The sequence below is a fragment of the Colobus angolensis genome, unplaced genomic scaffold (genome assembly GCF_000951035.1).
Source record: "Colobus angolensis palliatus isolate OR3802 unplaced genomic scaffold, Cang.pa_1.0 Scaffold103, whole genome shotgun sequence".
In the NCBI taxonomy this organism is placed as follows: Eukaryota; Metazoa; Chordata; class Mammalia; order Primates; family Cercopithecidae; genus Colobus; species Colobus angolensis.
This window is the reverse complement of record NW_012111253.1, coordinates 1,883,251-1,899,374: the sequence shown is the minus strand read 5'-3', so window position 1 is coordinate 1,899,374 and position 16,124 is coordinate 1,883,251. Positions and strand designations below refer to the sequence as shown.

At 37.0% G+C, this 16,124-nt stretch overlaps 1 protein-coding gene across 2 annotated transcripts in view; it reads left to right on the top strand.

Annotated features, from left to right (window-relative positions):
- ZNF883 (zinc finger protein 883) overlaps window positions 1-12,949 on the top strand; it is a 13,804-nt gene extending 855 nt beyond the window's left edge. The window contains exons 2-4 of one of the 2 annotated variants that reach the window (XM_011941874.1): window positions 7,649-7,728; window positions 9,940-10,089; window positions 10,633-12,949. In XM_011941874.1, coding sequence (XP_011797264.1) covers window positions 11,517-12,656 — 1,140 coding nt within the window. In that variant the 5' untranslated portion in view covers window positions 7,649-7,728; window positions 9,940-10,089; window positions 10,633-11,516 and the 3' untranslated portion in view covers window positions 12,657-12,949. The remainder of the gene's footprint in view (window positions 1-7,648; window positions 7,729-9,939; window positions 10,090-10,632) is intronic. The other variant, XM_011941879.1, reaches the window with a different exon arrangement.
- The last annotated feature ends 3,175 nt before the right edge of the window (window positions 12,950-16,124 follow it).

The following is a 16,124-nucleotide window of genomic DNA, read 5'->3' as shown; positions in this document are numbered from 1 at the left end:
AAATATGTATACTTGGTAGAATGGCTAAATCAACTAATGAACATGCATCACCTCACGTACTTTTCATTTTTTGTGGTGAGAGCACTTAAACTGCTCTCATAGCAATTTTCAAGAATACAATACATTGTTATGAATGATAATTCATAATGTGTATTTACATGTAGTGTGTATACAACCATGCAATAATATACATGTATAAATGTACCCCAACTATGTTCTTTAAACATTAAAATAACTCAGCGTAGCCAGATGGTCACTTACGAGAGGGCTGTGAGAACCGAGACTGAGGAAACAGGAGATTCTCCCATCTCACTCTTACCTTTAGATGACATACTTTCTTGAGCCTGTTGGGCAGATTTGTACAAATAAAATATACATATGTGTCTGTAATGCAGCTCTGCTGTATTTTTTATTTCCTGAAATATCACCTCTGTCCAGAGGGAGGGAAGATTTTCTTTCACTCACTGAATAAATATTCATTGAGCGCCTACTTTTTGCCAGCTAATATTCTAAGCATTGGGATATAACAGTGAATAACACAAAGTCCCTGCCTATGTGGAGCTGACAGTCTTGGATGGGACAATAATGTAAACACAGATATTCCTCAACTTAGCATGGGGTTACGTTCCAGTAAATGTGTAAGTTGCAAATATTAATTCAAAAATGCACTCATTCACCTAATCTACTGAACATCATTCATAGTGATAAATAGGGGAAACTATACTAGAGTAACGGGGCTAGGGAAGGCATGGGACAGCCATTATTTAATATAGGGGAGTGGGAGAAGGCTTCACTGGTAGATGACATTGAATAGAGACTTACGGAAAATGAGAATATGGGCTGGGCGCGATGGCTCATGCCTGTAATCCCAGCACTTCGGGAGGCCAAGGCAGGCAGATCACGAGGTCAAGAGATTGAGACCATCCTGGCCAACATGGTGAAACTCTGTCTCTACTAAAAATACAAAAATTATCTGGGCGTTACGGCAAATGCCTGTAGTCCCAGCTACTCGGGAGACTGAGGCAGGAGAATCGCTTGAACCCGGGAGGTGGAGGTTGCATTGAACTGAGATCATGCCACTGCCTTCCAGCCTGGGCTATAGAGCAAGACTCCATCTCCAAAAACAAAACAAAACAAAACAAAAAAAGAATATGAGCCTTGCAGATATTTGGGAAGAGGAGAGGAGGAGGATTAAGTTCCTCAGCAGAAGCAACAGCAAATGCAAAGCCTTAAGGTGCGGATATGCTTAACCTTTGTGGGAACATCAGGAAGGCCATGTGGCCTGAGACGGGTGACTGAGAGCAGCACAGTAGGAGTTGAGATGAGAGAGGTAAGGCGTGTAGACCACACAGCACACAGGCTACTATAGGCCACAGCCAGTTTGGCTTTTGTGTTGAATGAGAAGAGAAAATGTAGGAGGTGATGGTGGTTGGTGTTATTGTTTATTCAGCTCTATTGAGATTTACATATAATTTACCAATTTTCATAGGAAGATTTTGAATAGAGAAGTGACATAACTTGACTTAGTTTAAAGGAACCATTTTGGATGCTCTGTTGAGAATAGAGTATAGGGTACCAAGGTCAGACATGGATACTGGCTGGGAAGCTAAAGCAATCATCCAGGTGAAAGATGGATTTTTCTATTTCCTTCATTATCTGACTTTTTAAGCCAACCAACACTTCATCCACCCCAAACTTCCAATTCCTCTCCCCATCTCCACTCTCATGCTTCCTATTTTACTAAGAGAACTAGCAGAGAACTTCCAAATGCTCTCACCACTACATCCCCTAACCTTCCAGGAAGTATTCCCATTATACTCCATAGTAACAGGAGGGAGCCTGTCCTCCCTCCTGTTACTATGGAGAAATGACCTGAACTCTAATTTATGGCCAACTCCTCTACTAGTGCAGTAGATCCCACTTTCTCTCACTTTCCCAGGACAGTGCCTGGGACAATCATTGGGCAAAATTCCTGATAGTTTTGTCATTTATATATATTTTGCTTATTTAGATATATAGACATAATTTTTCAGAAAAATAGAAAAATTCAAATAAAATGCTGGATTTTTAAATCATAAATGATCTAATATCCATCAACACTAATTTGCTGTGAGAGAAATCTGCAAATACATAATGCTTCTATCATTCTTGAGTTGAAAGGGACTTCTGTTAAAAGAGTTCAACTATAATTCCATTGGATCAAAAGTATTAATGAATCCATAGAATTTTCTTCCTTTTCATAAATATTTCTTCCTGTTACTTCCTGTTACTCTGTGCGCCACTCCCTCCCACTTTCCTAGGAAGGCAGACAGACATTGGAAGTAGAACATTGAGGTACAATGAATGTAATGATGTAACGAGAGGAAAAGTACAAGGTGCTGTGAGTTCATTTTTGCAGGTAATATAACTATTATTAACAATGTGTATGACTCAAAGGTAATTTATTATGAACCTGGTGTGATTATAATGTGACTTTGTAAAATAAATACAAATAAACCTTTCCACTAAGAGTATATGAGAGCAGCCGTTTCCCCAGTACTTAAAACAGTACTGAAGATTGCCTGTTTTTAACATTTTTGCCAGTCTGATGAATGAAAATTAGTATTTTAATTTGTATTTCTGATTAGAGGTGAGCTTGAAAATCTTTTTGTATATTGATCGTTTGTATTTCTTTTGTGAATTTCCTGTTCATATGTTCATATCTTTTGCCAAGATTTGTATTGCATTATACATTTTTCCTATTTGATTTGTACAAACTCTGTATAATACAGAAAATTGTCCTTTTTGCTTTATTAGTTGCAAATATTTACTCCCAGTATGTCTTTTGTCTTTTAATTTAGTTGATTGCCTTCTGTGTTTGTATAGTCAAATCTATGAGTCTTTTTCTGTATAGCCTCTAGATTTTATATTTTATTAAGGATTTCCCCATTGCAAGATTATAAAAATATTCTTCTAGTGGTTTTCCTGGTTCTTTTATAGTTCTAGTTTTATGTTTAAGTCTTTAATTCATCTATAATTATTTTTTATAAGGCAGCAGCTTTAAATTTATTTTTTCCCTAAGTGGATAAATCAGTTGTCCTAAGATTATTTATTAAATTTTTATCCTTCCTCAAATAATTTGAAATGCTACCTTTAACATATATTAAATCCCTGCAAAATAAAGGGCCTATTTTTAGACTCAGTTTCACTTTATTATTCTTTCAATCTATCTCTGTGCCACTACCACCCTGTTTTAAAATTAATGTAACTATAGAATATTTTTGGATGTCTAGTATGGGCAAGTCCCCCACCCTCAATCCTCATCTTTTTTCTTTTTGAAAAGTATGTATTATATAGGTGTTTTAGACAGTTTGGGCTACTGTAAAAGAATACTGTAGACTGCATGGCTTAAACAACAAACATTTCTTATAGTTCTGGAGTCTGGAAATTAAAAATCAGAGTGCCATCATGGTCAAGTTCTTGTTGAAGGCTCTCTTGCTGGTTTACAGATGGCCATCTTATTGTTTTCTCACATGGCAGAGAGAAAGATCATTTCTCTCACGTTTCACCTTATAAGGGCACTAATCCCATTGGTGAGGCCTCCATCCTCATGACCTAATTACCTCCCAAAGGCCTCACCTAATACCATCACCTTAGGGGTTAAACTTTCAACATATGAATTTTGAGAGGATACAAACATTTAGTTCTTTGCTAAAGTTTAGTCAGTTAAGTTGGGGTATGCATTAGTATCCTAGCACTGCCCTAGCAAAGTACCACAAATTGGGTAACTTAAAACAACATAAATTTATTATCTCACAGTTCTGAGGCTAGAATTCCAAAATCAAGCTGTCGGCAAGGTCATCCTGCCTCTGAAACCTGTAGGGAAATCATTCTTTGCCTCTTCCTAGCTTCAGGTGGTTTGCTGGAAATCTTTGGTATTCCTCAGCTTGCAGCTGCATAACTCTGTTCTCTGCCCTTTCATCACATGACTTTCTCTCTGTATGTCTGTGGGTCTTCCCATGACCATCTTCTTAAAAGGGCACCAGCCATACTGGATTAGAAGCCCACCCCATTCCAGTGTGAACTCACCTTAACCAATTACATCTGCAGTGATCCTGTTTCCAAATAAGGTCACATTCTGAGGTCCTGAGGTTAGGATTACAACATACATTTTTTGGAGGGACACAATTCAACCCACAACGGGGGAGAATTGACATCTTTAAAATATTAAGTCTTCTTATCCAGAAATATGGCTTTTCAGTTGATTTTCTTGAACTGCTGAGGAGTCAGCAGTCTTATTGTTTCTGCTTTGAAGTTACTCTGCCCTTTTGTTAAATTGCTTTTAAGATTGTTCTCCTTTTCTCTGATTTTCAGGAGTTTGACTATTCTTTTCGTGGGCGTAGCTTTCTTTTTATTTAGCTTCCTTATGGTTTGAGGGCAGTGGAATCTGTGAGTCATTGGTTAGGAAAAATCTATCCTTATTCCCTAAAATATTCCCTTAAATATAGCATCATTTCCATTCTTTTTTTTTTTTTTTGAGACTCCACTTATGTGTGTGTTAGACCTCTTAAGTAAGTCTCATAAGCCCCTATGCTCGTTTTTAAGAGATAAGCTTTTATTGAATGTCTGATCTATGAAAAGGACTACATAAACTGCATCATCAGGAAGTAAAACATAAAACAAGGTATAGTCCATTCTCATCTGCTAATGAAAACATAGCCAACACTGGGTAATTTATAAAGGAAAGAGGTTTAATGGACTCACAGTTTAGTATGGCTGAGGAGGCCTCATAATCATGGCAGAAGATGAAGGAAGAGCAAAGGGACTTCTTACATGATGGTGGGCACAAGCTTATGCAGGCAGAGGAACTCCCATTTATAAAACCATCAGATCTCTTGAGACTTATTCACTACCATGAGAACAGTATGGGGAAACTGCCCCCAGGAAACTGGGCCCATGATTCAGTTATCTCCACCTGGCCCCATCCTTGACATGTGGGGATTATTACAGTTCCAGGTGAGATTTGGGTGGGGACAGAGCCAAATCATATCACAAGGTGTCTTAGTTTGTGCTGCTATAGCAAAATACCTGAGACAGGGTAATTTATAAAGAACAGAAATTTATTTCTCACAGTTCTGGAGGCTTGAAGTCCAAGATCATTGTGCCAGCAGGTTTGTTGTTTAGTGAAGTCTCAGTCTCTGCTTCCAGGATGGTGCCTTGTTGCAGAGAACACTGTATCTTTACATGGCAGAAAACATGGAAGGGTACAGACCCACTCCCTCAAGCCTTTTTATAAGATCCTTAATCCCTTCCATGAGGGCTGTACACTCATGGCTTAATTACCTCCCAAAGGCCTTCACCTCCTCATATTATCACATGGGCAATTAAGTTTCAACATGTGGGTTTTGGGGGATTCATTTAGAATATAGCACATGGCTAAATGATGATTAAAAGAAAAACATAAGCTATAAGAAAATAGTTGAAATAAATAGGAGATTAAAATAAGGTCTCTCTTGCTTTTATTAATAAACTTTTTATTTTAGCATAGTTTAAGATTTGCATAAAATTTACAGATCTATTACAGAGAGTTCCCACATCCCCATAGCCGGTTTTCCCTACTGTCAACATCTTATATTAGTTTGGTACATTTGTCACAGTTAGTTAGCCAAGGTTGGTACATTATTATTAACTGTAGTATTTCATTAAAATTGTTTTAGTATTTATGTGATGTCATTTTCTACTCTCTCTTCTCATTTGAGATACCATGTTACATTTAGTTATATTTTCTCCTTAGACTTCTATTGGCATCAGTGTTTTCTTAGCTTTTTAAATTACCATTATTCTTTTCTTTTAGCTCTCTGTACTTCATTTTGTGTATTTTTGTTGATCTGTGTTTCCCTTAGGCTTAATCTGTTGTTAAACCCATCCTCTGAGTTCTTAATTTCAAGCGTTCTGTTCTAGAATACTAATTTGATTCCTTTTGTTGATTCCAAATTGGTATTGAAATCTTCCAGTCTTGTCTCTATTTTGTCTCTTCTTCTATTTTGTTTTCTTTTATCTGTCCTGTAGTATTGACTCTGTATGTCTAGTAAGTTTTGAACACATGATATATGGAAATACAGCACATGTTTATCTTTTGTGACTATCCTGTTTGAACACACATGATACATGTATAACATACATATTGTCATCATGTATGAATGCATCATAGAGGTTCAACTTGATGGCATCTTTCACCAGGAAGGGTCCTCTTTTTTCTAAGAAGATATACTCACTTAGCCCAGCTGAGTTGGGGCTGGGCTGCAGTTTCGATAAGACTTATTCTGCATCTCCACTGCTTCTTTTCCTATGGGTGGCTCTCTTGGGCATTCAGTTGAGAATGTGGCAAGTTTTTGTCTCCTTCACCTTGAAAAACTGTGGAAGATTTGCCTCTGCCATTCACAGGTTTTCAGCTTAGCTCTTCAAACTCCCAACCCAGCTTCAAAATTCAGCCAATTCCTTGGGAAGAGTCTGGTCATGTGTTTGGAACCCCTTCAGTTCCCAGTTTTGTTACTCTAGTCACTTACGAATGCCAAAATCTATGTTAATTTCTCTGCTCTTGAGTGACCTTCTGCAAGAGGTCAAGCTTGGATTCTCAGCCTCTAGGTTAGGCCAGAATGGTAAGAATGTAGTTCCCCAAGGTGAGGTGAAAAGAGGCTGTACTTCCCCAGTGTCATTTCACCATTTGTTTAACACTTTCTTCTACTTGTTTTGTTTTTATGCTCCCTCATCTTCCTGCTAAGTTTCTATAAGACTTTTCTTTGCAAATAGGGTACATATCTTTTAGTAGCAAGTTCTGTTTCTGTTATTCCTTTTCTGTTAACCATAGAGTGTAACACAAGGAAGATTCTATTGTGATTATTTAAAAAATGGCAGACAGTGATAACAAAGTTTTCTGGGGAAGTTGGTTGCCTGGTTGACATCCAAGGAATCTCATATTATGGCATTTATCTTGGTGAATTCCTCATCATCTAGGATCTTATTCTTCTTATATTTGCAGTCCCAGAAGCTTGAAATCAGTATATACATGGATTCACACCACACAAGCTTGCAGAGGACAGATGAGTTAAACAGAAAGTGGATTTATTATTTTATGTTGATATGTTAGTTGGTGTTCTCCAGATAAACAGAACCAATAGTATATCTACATGTACATCTATATCTGTTTCTCTCTCTTTAGCTTCTCATTTTTCTATACCCTGTTATAATTGCTTTACTTGAATAACCAATTTTTCCTTTGTGTGTATTGTTGCCATTAATAGGGTTATAACAAACACCTTCTTGCACTACCCACTTATGATATCTCCATATTTTCTGTTATTTCTTAAATTGAGTTTATAGTTTACCTATATTTTGTATGTATATATACATACATATACACATATATATTTTTTAATTTTAGGTGTCTTTATAGGGAAACTTCAGTATTGCTTCCATATATCCTCAACAGGTAAGTAGTAGACACCAAATAATAAACTTTTCGCCACTCTTGAGCCTAGAATTCTGAACCGTTTTTGAACAACTTAATAGTCCTCCACTTTGTCATTTTTAATTGTTAGCTTTACTCTTTCTTTTGTAAATGTCTGCAGGACTGATCCCTTAATAAGCAGGTACTTGTGTGATGTTTTAGGAACCAGTGGCATTGGAAGATGTCAGAGACATGGCACATGGATGTGATCTTCAAAAACTGTTACAGCTTCTTCTCATTGGGTGAGTACAGTTTCTCCAATCCCAAAATATGTAGGATCGTGAGATTTACAGGTGTTCAGCTGAGACTGAGCTTTGAGTTTAGGGACCAGAGACAAGATATTTCTGTACTGAACAGGTGATAGTCCTTTTCTTTAAAACTTTATAAATAGGTAGTCTTGCTTTGTTACCTTAGAAGTATCAACATTTCTGTATCGCAGAATTCCTGAAGACTACTTAGGACATAATTCTAGGATCCATGGATGTTATCTTCCAACTAAGAAGAACCATATAAATAGATAACAAAGGAAAAATGGAGAAATGTCACAAAATACCAGCCAGGAAAGAATCAGATAACAGAAACAACCAAGAAGACAGGAATGCTTGTAAATAAGAGTCCATTTATCCATTATGGTGGTGCTAGTAACAATAGTGGTACTAGGAGATAGCTTTTGAAGTCTTGGTTAGGGTCCTCTGTGCAGAGCCCCTCATCTGTATTTTAAAAACCTACATTCATCTAGTAGAAGCAACAGCAACCTCATTTCTATATAACTTTATCTATCTTCTCACATATCTCTTGATCTCAGAGGAAGATTGGCCCTCTTCCGTTGTTAGTCTTTCCATTCTGTACTTCAGATTCCATTATTTTTTACTTATTTTAGGGCCTGATTTAATGACTGTTTTATGATTCAGTCTCTCCAGTTCACCAGCTCCTTTCCTTCAAGACACTAAAAAGGTTTTCTTGCTTTTAAAATAACATGTTGCCTAAAAATTTTTTATCTGCCTTTCAAAATTATTCTGTCATTACCAAATGTTTCAAACTTGTAACTAATATCCTCAATTCCTGTTCTCTTTTAATCTTTGGAGTTAGATTCTTGTCTTCTGCTAAAATTATTTTGAGGAGATTCTTGAATTCTTTCTTGATAGCAACCTATTCTTAGTCCTGTGTTCAGACTTTCTGCCGTGTTTCATATTTTGTTTTACCTTGTGTGACATCACCAGATTCTTTTCCATTCTAATCTTTTTCCAAATGCTTTTTTGTTAACTTCACTTGCTCCCTAACATAAACGCATGTGCCTTTATGGTTTATTTTCTACTTGTTTATTTTTTATCTCAAAAAGTTAGTGCATTCTGACATCCTCAAATAGTCCTTCTATGTTAACTTTCTTATATATATTTTTTCAGCTTAAGTGTTTCACTTACATTCTATCCCCATATATTCCCCTGCTTAAAGTTTATCTCCATTAGAATGTCCTACTTCACTTTCAATCACTTTAACCTCAATATGGTGAAAGTAAAATCACCAACTTTCCCTAGGTTGCCTCTCTTTCCTTTTCTATCATTAGTACAACTATTCTTCCAGCCTTCTTGGCTAGAAACCATTGTATCTTTATGAATCTTGTTTTGTAAAAATTCCCTATAATCTATTTCAGCATTTTTTGTTGCTTCTTTTTTATGTCTTATCTACACTTGCACCAAATTCTTACTAGTATTATCCCAATCCAGGCTCAGATTATTCATATTATGCCTTCTTGCTAAGTTTCACCGTTGTTCTTTCATCCATTTTAGATAGAATTAACAAGCTTTTAATCTAAAACATCACATCTAAGATATATTTATCCTGTTAATGTTCTGACAGAAAACTTCAGTTTTCCTGTCTCCTGCTAGATGACATTGAATTTCTCTGTTTAAAGTGTGAGAGTTTTTTATTATCTGATCCCATTTCACTTTTCTGGATTTTTTCCTCTGGTTTCCAAAAACATACATACATTTGAATTAGTTCCATTGTCTTTTATTCACAACATTTATTTTACTGAATCTTTACCTTTGATTTTACTATGCACTTTGTCTCAATGCTTCCATTTCTTTTACCATAGTTATTGTGATAGCATACGAAATACATCTGGTCTTTGTTTCCAATTCTTGTCACAGAGCTTTGAAAGCCCTCCAGATTTCCTAAGTGATAGGAATATCTTTTGTTTTTCATAGTACACCTTTTTTTTTTTTTTAAAAAAAAGGTGTATTATGATGAGTTTATGATGAGTTTATGTTGATGAGGTGAAATAAGGTAGGGCCCCTAGATAGCCTCAATAGTGGGTCTGATCACTAAAAAGACCAAGCAACTAGAGGGTTAGAACTTTCAATTCCACCCACCAACCTCTGGGAAGAAAGATGTGGGGATGGAGATTAAGCTATATACAAACTCTTAAACAGTGATATTTGATGAGCTTCTAGATTGGTCAACACATCAAGGTGCTGGAAGTGTAGCATGCCCAGAGATGATGCAGAAGCTCTATACCCCGTTCCCTTCTGCCCACCTTGCACTGTGCATCTCTTCCTGAATGGCTTTTTCTGAATTGTATCCTTTATAATAAACTGGTAAACGTCAGTAAAGTGTTTTCCTGAGTTCTGTGAGCCATTCTAGCAAATTATTGAACCAGAGGAGGAGGGGTTATAGGAACCCTCAAGTTGTAGCCAGTCGGTCAGAAGTATGGGAGGACCAGCTTGTGATTGTCATCTGAAGTGGAGGCAGTCTTGTGGGACTGAGCCCTTTAACTCAAGGGATATGATGCTTACTCCAGGCAGGTAGTGTTGGAATTAGAGTAAATTGTAGAATATCTAAAGTTGGTGTCCAGAGAGTTGGAGAACTGGTTAGAATGGAAAAAATCCCACACATTTGCACATAGAAGTGTTCTGTGTTAAGTATGAGTTATAGAGAAGAAAAAGCTGTGGCTATACAATTTGTCAGAGTTGTTGTGAGTAGAGCAACAGTGTTTTTCAGAGATATATATGTTGATCCATTTCACCTTTAAACTTCCCTATTAGTCAGTACTTATATTGAAAAATTTGACATTTTATCATAGCACTATTTTATTTTTATTTTCTGTAACTGATGAGTGAGCCTTGTTTTCTGCCTTTGTATTTCAGAGGAAAGAGATAATATCTTCTACTTAATCCTGGATACTATATCCAAAGTCAGAGCATCCACTCCAAGGCAGAGAATTTCTGAAAAACAAAACAATGTCATTATATGATGTTAGAATTTTTTTTCAAATGATGGTTCCTAATACTTCACGTTAGAAGAACTCGAATTTGATGACCAGTTTGAGAAACACCAGTATAACCAGATTACAGGAAAAAGCAAGTCAAAAGGAAGATCATGAAGAGAACAACTTTGAGGAAACATTTAATCAAAGACCAAAGCTTTTTAAACAACTGAGAGCTTGTATAAGAAGAAGACCTCATACAGTAGTCCCCAGTTATTCATGCAGTATACATTCCAAGACCCCCAGAGAATGCCTGAAATCACTGATGTACCAAACCCTAACCAGGTTCTTAGTATGAGCTACTGAATGACGAATGGGTGGGTAGTATATACAGTGCAGATACACTGGACAAAGAAATGATTCACAGCTCAGGCAGGACAGAGCAGATCACACAAGATTTCATCACAGTACTCAGAAAACCACAACATTTAAAAGTTACGAATTGTTTATTTCTGGAATTTTCCATATAATATTTTTTACAATTGCCCGTGGATAACTGAAACCATGGAAAGTGGAACTGTGGATAAGGCAGGACTGCTGTAATTATGACATCAATGGTAGGAACCTGAAGCATAATTCTGCTGTAGTGGATTTTTTCAAAAGGCAACTCATGAATGAAAATAATTTATTAGATATAAGAAAGGATGCATTTGTATCTCAGACTTTACTTATTTACTTATTCTGGAAATAAATGAAAAGCCAACACCTATTACGTACCCACAAAAATGAAAAAATAAATAAATATAAAGCCATAGTTCAGTACTGATGGAATCTGAGAAAATTTATATGAGAGCGAACCCATACATCTGTACTGAATGTGGGAAAGGCTACACTTGCATTGCATCCCTGACCCAGCATCAGAAAACACATACTGGAGAGAAACCGTATGAATGTAAAATATGTGATAAGTCCTTTACCCGGAACACTAATCTTATTCAACATCAAAGAATACATACTGGAGAGAAACCTTATGAATGCAATGAATGTGGGAAAGCTTTTAGTCAGAGCACTAATCTTATTCAGCATCAAAGAGTCCATACTGGGGAGAAACCTTATGAGTGTAATGAATGTGAAAAAGCCTTTAGTCATAGGTCATCCCTTAGAAATCATGAGAGAATCCATACTGGAGAAAAACCCTATCCTTGTAATGAATGTGGGAAAGCTTTCAGCCATATCTCTGCCCTTACTCAACATCATAGAATTCATGCTGGAAAGAAACCATATGAATGTACTGAATGTGGAAAAACCTTCAGCCGCAGCACACACCTAATTGAACATCAGGGAATTCATTCTGAGGAAAAATCGTACCAGTGTAAGGAATGTCGGAAGGTTTTTTGCCACAGTACATCACTAATCCGACATCAGAGAATCCACACAGGAGAGAAACCATATGAGTGTAATGAATGTGGGAAAGCTTTCAGCCATACCCCAGCCTTCATTCAACATCAAAGAATTCATACTGGAGAAAAACCCTATGAGTGTAATGCATGTGGAAAGGCCTTCAATCGGAGTGCACATCTTACTGAACACCAGAGAACTCATACCGGAGAGAAGCCCTATGTTTGTAAAGAATGTAGAAAAACCTTCAGTCGAAGGACACACCTTACTGAACATATAAAAATTCATTCTGGCATGAAACCCTATCAATGTAATGAATGTCAGAAACTGTTTTGCTATAGAACCTCACTAATTCGACATCAGAGGATGCATACAGGAGAGAAACCCTACCAGTGTAATGAATGTGGGAAATCCTTCAGCTTAAGCTCAGCTCTGACTAAACATAAGCGAATACATACAAGGGAGAGACCTTATCAATGTAATAAATGTGGTGATGTCTTTTGTCATAGTACATCCTTAATTCAACATCAGAGAACACATTTCAGAAAGGAAACCTTAGCCGAGTAATGGGTGTGGGAAAGCCTGCAGTCAGTTGTAGGTTATTGTTTACACCTGAGCACTCACAGTATAGGAAACCGTAAGATTGTTATGTGAGGAAAATCTTCAGGCAAAACACTCAGTACAAGTATTATGCTACTTGTACTGAGAAGAAAGACTATTCTTATAATTTAAAAAATGTGTTATTGAAAGAGAAAGTTATAATGGAAGTGTTCATCCAAAACTGAGGTTTGTTTTTTAAAGACATATTTAGAAAGTTATTTTCAGAGATAATTTTATTAAAATGTATATATTTGCTTATAAAAAAAGCCTTTTGAAGTACACAGAAATCTTAGTAGGATAATAAAAATTGTTTACTGTATACATAATCCCTTTTTATTAAGTCCTATGTTATATTTCAGTGTTCAAGAAACACTTTTGTAGAGCGTTTGAAAATAGAATTGACAGGCCGGGCGCGGTGGCTCAAGCCTGTAATCCCAGCACTTTGGGAGGCCGAGACGGGCGGATCACGAGGTCAGCAGATCGAGACCATCCTGGCTAACACGGTGAAACCCTGTCTCTACTAAAAATACAAAAACTAGCCGGGCGAGGTGGCAGGCGCCTGTAGTCCCAGCTACTCGGGAGGCTGAGGCGGAAGAATGGCGTAAACCCGCGAGGCGGAGCTTGCAGTGAGCTGAGATCCGGCCACTGCACTCCAGTCTGGGTGACAGACAAAAAATCAAAAAAAAAAAAAAAAAAAGAAAATAGAATTGACAGATTTCATTAATAGCCATAGACAAATAATGTTTTCTCCCACAAAGATACTATGCATTATTTTCTAAGATTTATGTAATAGTTTTAATGGACTATATATACATATATGGTTACAAAGAAAATTGCAACAAATTCTCAGAGGGAAATATTCAGGCACTCCCTAATTATTTTTTCAATACATTGCAGTAAAAATAGAAATGAAAACAACTAAAAGTAGCACCCCAATATGATTTAGAAATTTAAAATAAGTTTCTAAGTAATTTTGGAGTTAAAGAATAAATCTGTACAGAAAAAAATGTGATTATTAGAAGACGATAAAACTAGAACAAAATTATGCATTGAATTCAGAAAGGAAAAAGAATAGTATAAACTCAAATAAAATAAAATAAATGCTTTAATAAAGATAAAAGCACACATCAATGAAATAGTTACAAAAGGTAGATTTCATAAGGCAATAGACAAACTTCTAGCAAGTAGGAATGATGGAAAAAGGACAAAAAATCCAAGAGTAAGAAAATGATTATAAATATATATGGAAGGAAACTTAAATAGTCGAAATCAATCATTAAGAAATCTAGCAGTTTCGTAAAGTCAGTACAAAGGTTTATTTTAGAACTTCTAGGCCATTTCAAAAATAGAAATCTACATTAATAAAAACCTATCTTAATACATGCTGTAAAAATCATTTAATAAAATTCTATATACACTGGTGACTTTTTTAAAAAATTAGAAAGAAAATTCCTTATATTGATAATGAACATTTATTAGTGTGTGTTCTCCAGAGACAGAAGAGAGAAGTAAGAGCAGGAGTGGAAAGAGAGAGAGAAAGAAAGGAAAGGAGGAGGAGAGAGAGAAAGAGAAAGGAAGGAAGGAAAAGAGAGAGAGGGAAAGAAGGAAGGAAGAGAGAGAGAAAAAGGAAGGAAGGAGATGTGCATGGACATTAATGGATGATAAGAAGCCCAAGATCTGCAGTCAGCAAGCTGGAGACTCAGGAGAGCCGATGGTAAAGTTCTAGGCTTAGTTTGAAGGCCTGAGTCTTCTGAAGGCCAGGAAAACCGAAGGTGTAACTTCCGGTCTGAGTCTGCAGGCAGGCAGAAAACCAGTGTCCCAGCTTGAAGACAGGCAGGGAGAGAAGTCTTACTAAGCCTTTTATTCTATTTGGGCCTACAATGATTGGATGAGGTCCACAGCCACATTGAATAGGGAAATCTGCTTTACTTAGTCTACTGGTTCAAATGTTAACCTCTTCTTTGAAACACATTCAAAGACACCTAGAAAAAATGTTTATTCAAATATCTGAGCACCACATATTTGGACTGTCAAGTTAACATATAAAATTAACCATCATGGGCTATTTACTAGAAACCTACAAGAAAAACCATGAATAACCCAAAACACTCTTACCAGAGACAGGAATGAGATAAATGATGTTTGATGCCACCATTATTAGTCAATATTATGCTAACGATTCCAGGTAATCCAATTAGAGAAAAAAATAAGATAGCAATAATTTAAAGGAAGAGAAAAACTGTTATGATTTGAAATACATTCAGTATTAGAAAATTCAATTAGTAGAGCTACTAAAACGATATATGTATAAAACAATATACTAATTAAAAAAGTAGGAGAAATAGAAAAGGTAGTAGAAAGAAGTGACATTTACAATTTTGACAATCTAAAAATACCAGGAATTTTTAAAATCTGAGATGTGTTTATAGAATAAACCTTTTCTAAAAAATATAGAATAGTATAATAAATGAAAAGAACTGATTGGGAAAAATTGGAAAAATAATGTAAAAATAACAGTTTGTATTTCATTTAACTTTGATTTGCAAATTTAATGGAATCAATATAAATGGAATTTTTTAAAATGATATCTATATTAAGATACAATTCACAAGAAACAGCTGCAGACAGAGACTCCCACTGAGAAGAATGAAAACAGTGAGTGAATCCTTCACTGGTGACTGAGGTATCCAGGTTCTCCTGTTGGGACTGACTAGGCAATTGGCATGACTCAGGGAGAGTGAGGAAAAGCAGAGTGGTGCAGCGGCCCACCTGGGAGCCACACAAAGTAAAGGGAGCTCCCACCTGCAGCCAAGGGAGGCAGTGAGTGAGTGTGCTACTCTGCCCAGGAAACCACACTTTTTCCATGGATCTGTGCAACCCACAGATCAGGAGATCCCCTTCGTGAGCCCACACCATTAGGGCCTTGGTGTGTAGCCATGAGGCTGAAGAGAGCCTACCACGGAGCTGTGCAGATTCTCAGCAGCCACTAGGCTGGAGACTGCCTAAGGCTGCTGAGTTCCCAGGGGAAGGAGTGGCTACCATCACTGTGGCTTCCTGCTGCCTAAGATGACTGAGATCCTGGCGGGAGGAGTGGCAGCCATCACTGCAGTTCCAGTCTGCCATTTTTCCCCTGCCAGTGCTGGGGAGACTGGGCGGTTTGGACCCAGGAGGAATTCCCCACAGCACAGCATAGCAGCTCTAACAGATTATGACCAGACTGTCTCTTTAGGCCAGACCCTGATCAATCCTCCTCACTGGGTGGGGCCTGCCTGCAGGAACTTCAGCAATTCCTGCCAGGGCTTTAGAAACAGAACTCTGATTTCTCTGAGACTGAGCCCCTGTGGGGAGGGGTGGTTGTTGTCTCCATGGATCAACAGACTTAATCTTTTCCCCCTGCTGGCTCTGAAGAATCCAGGCAGTCTGGATGAGTGGGAT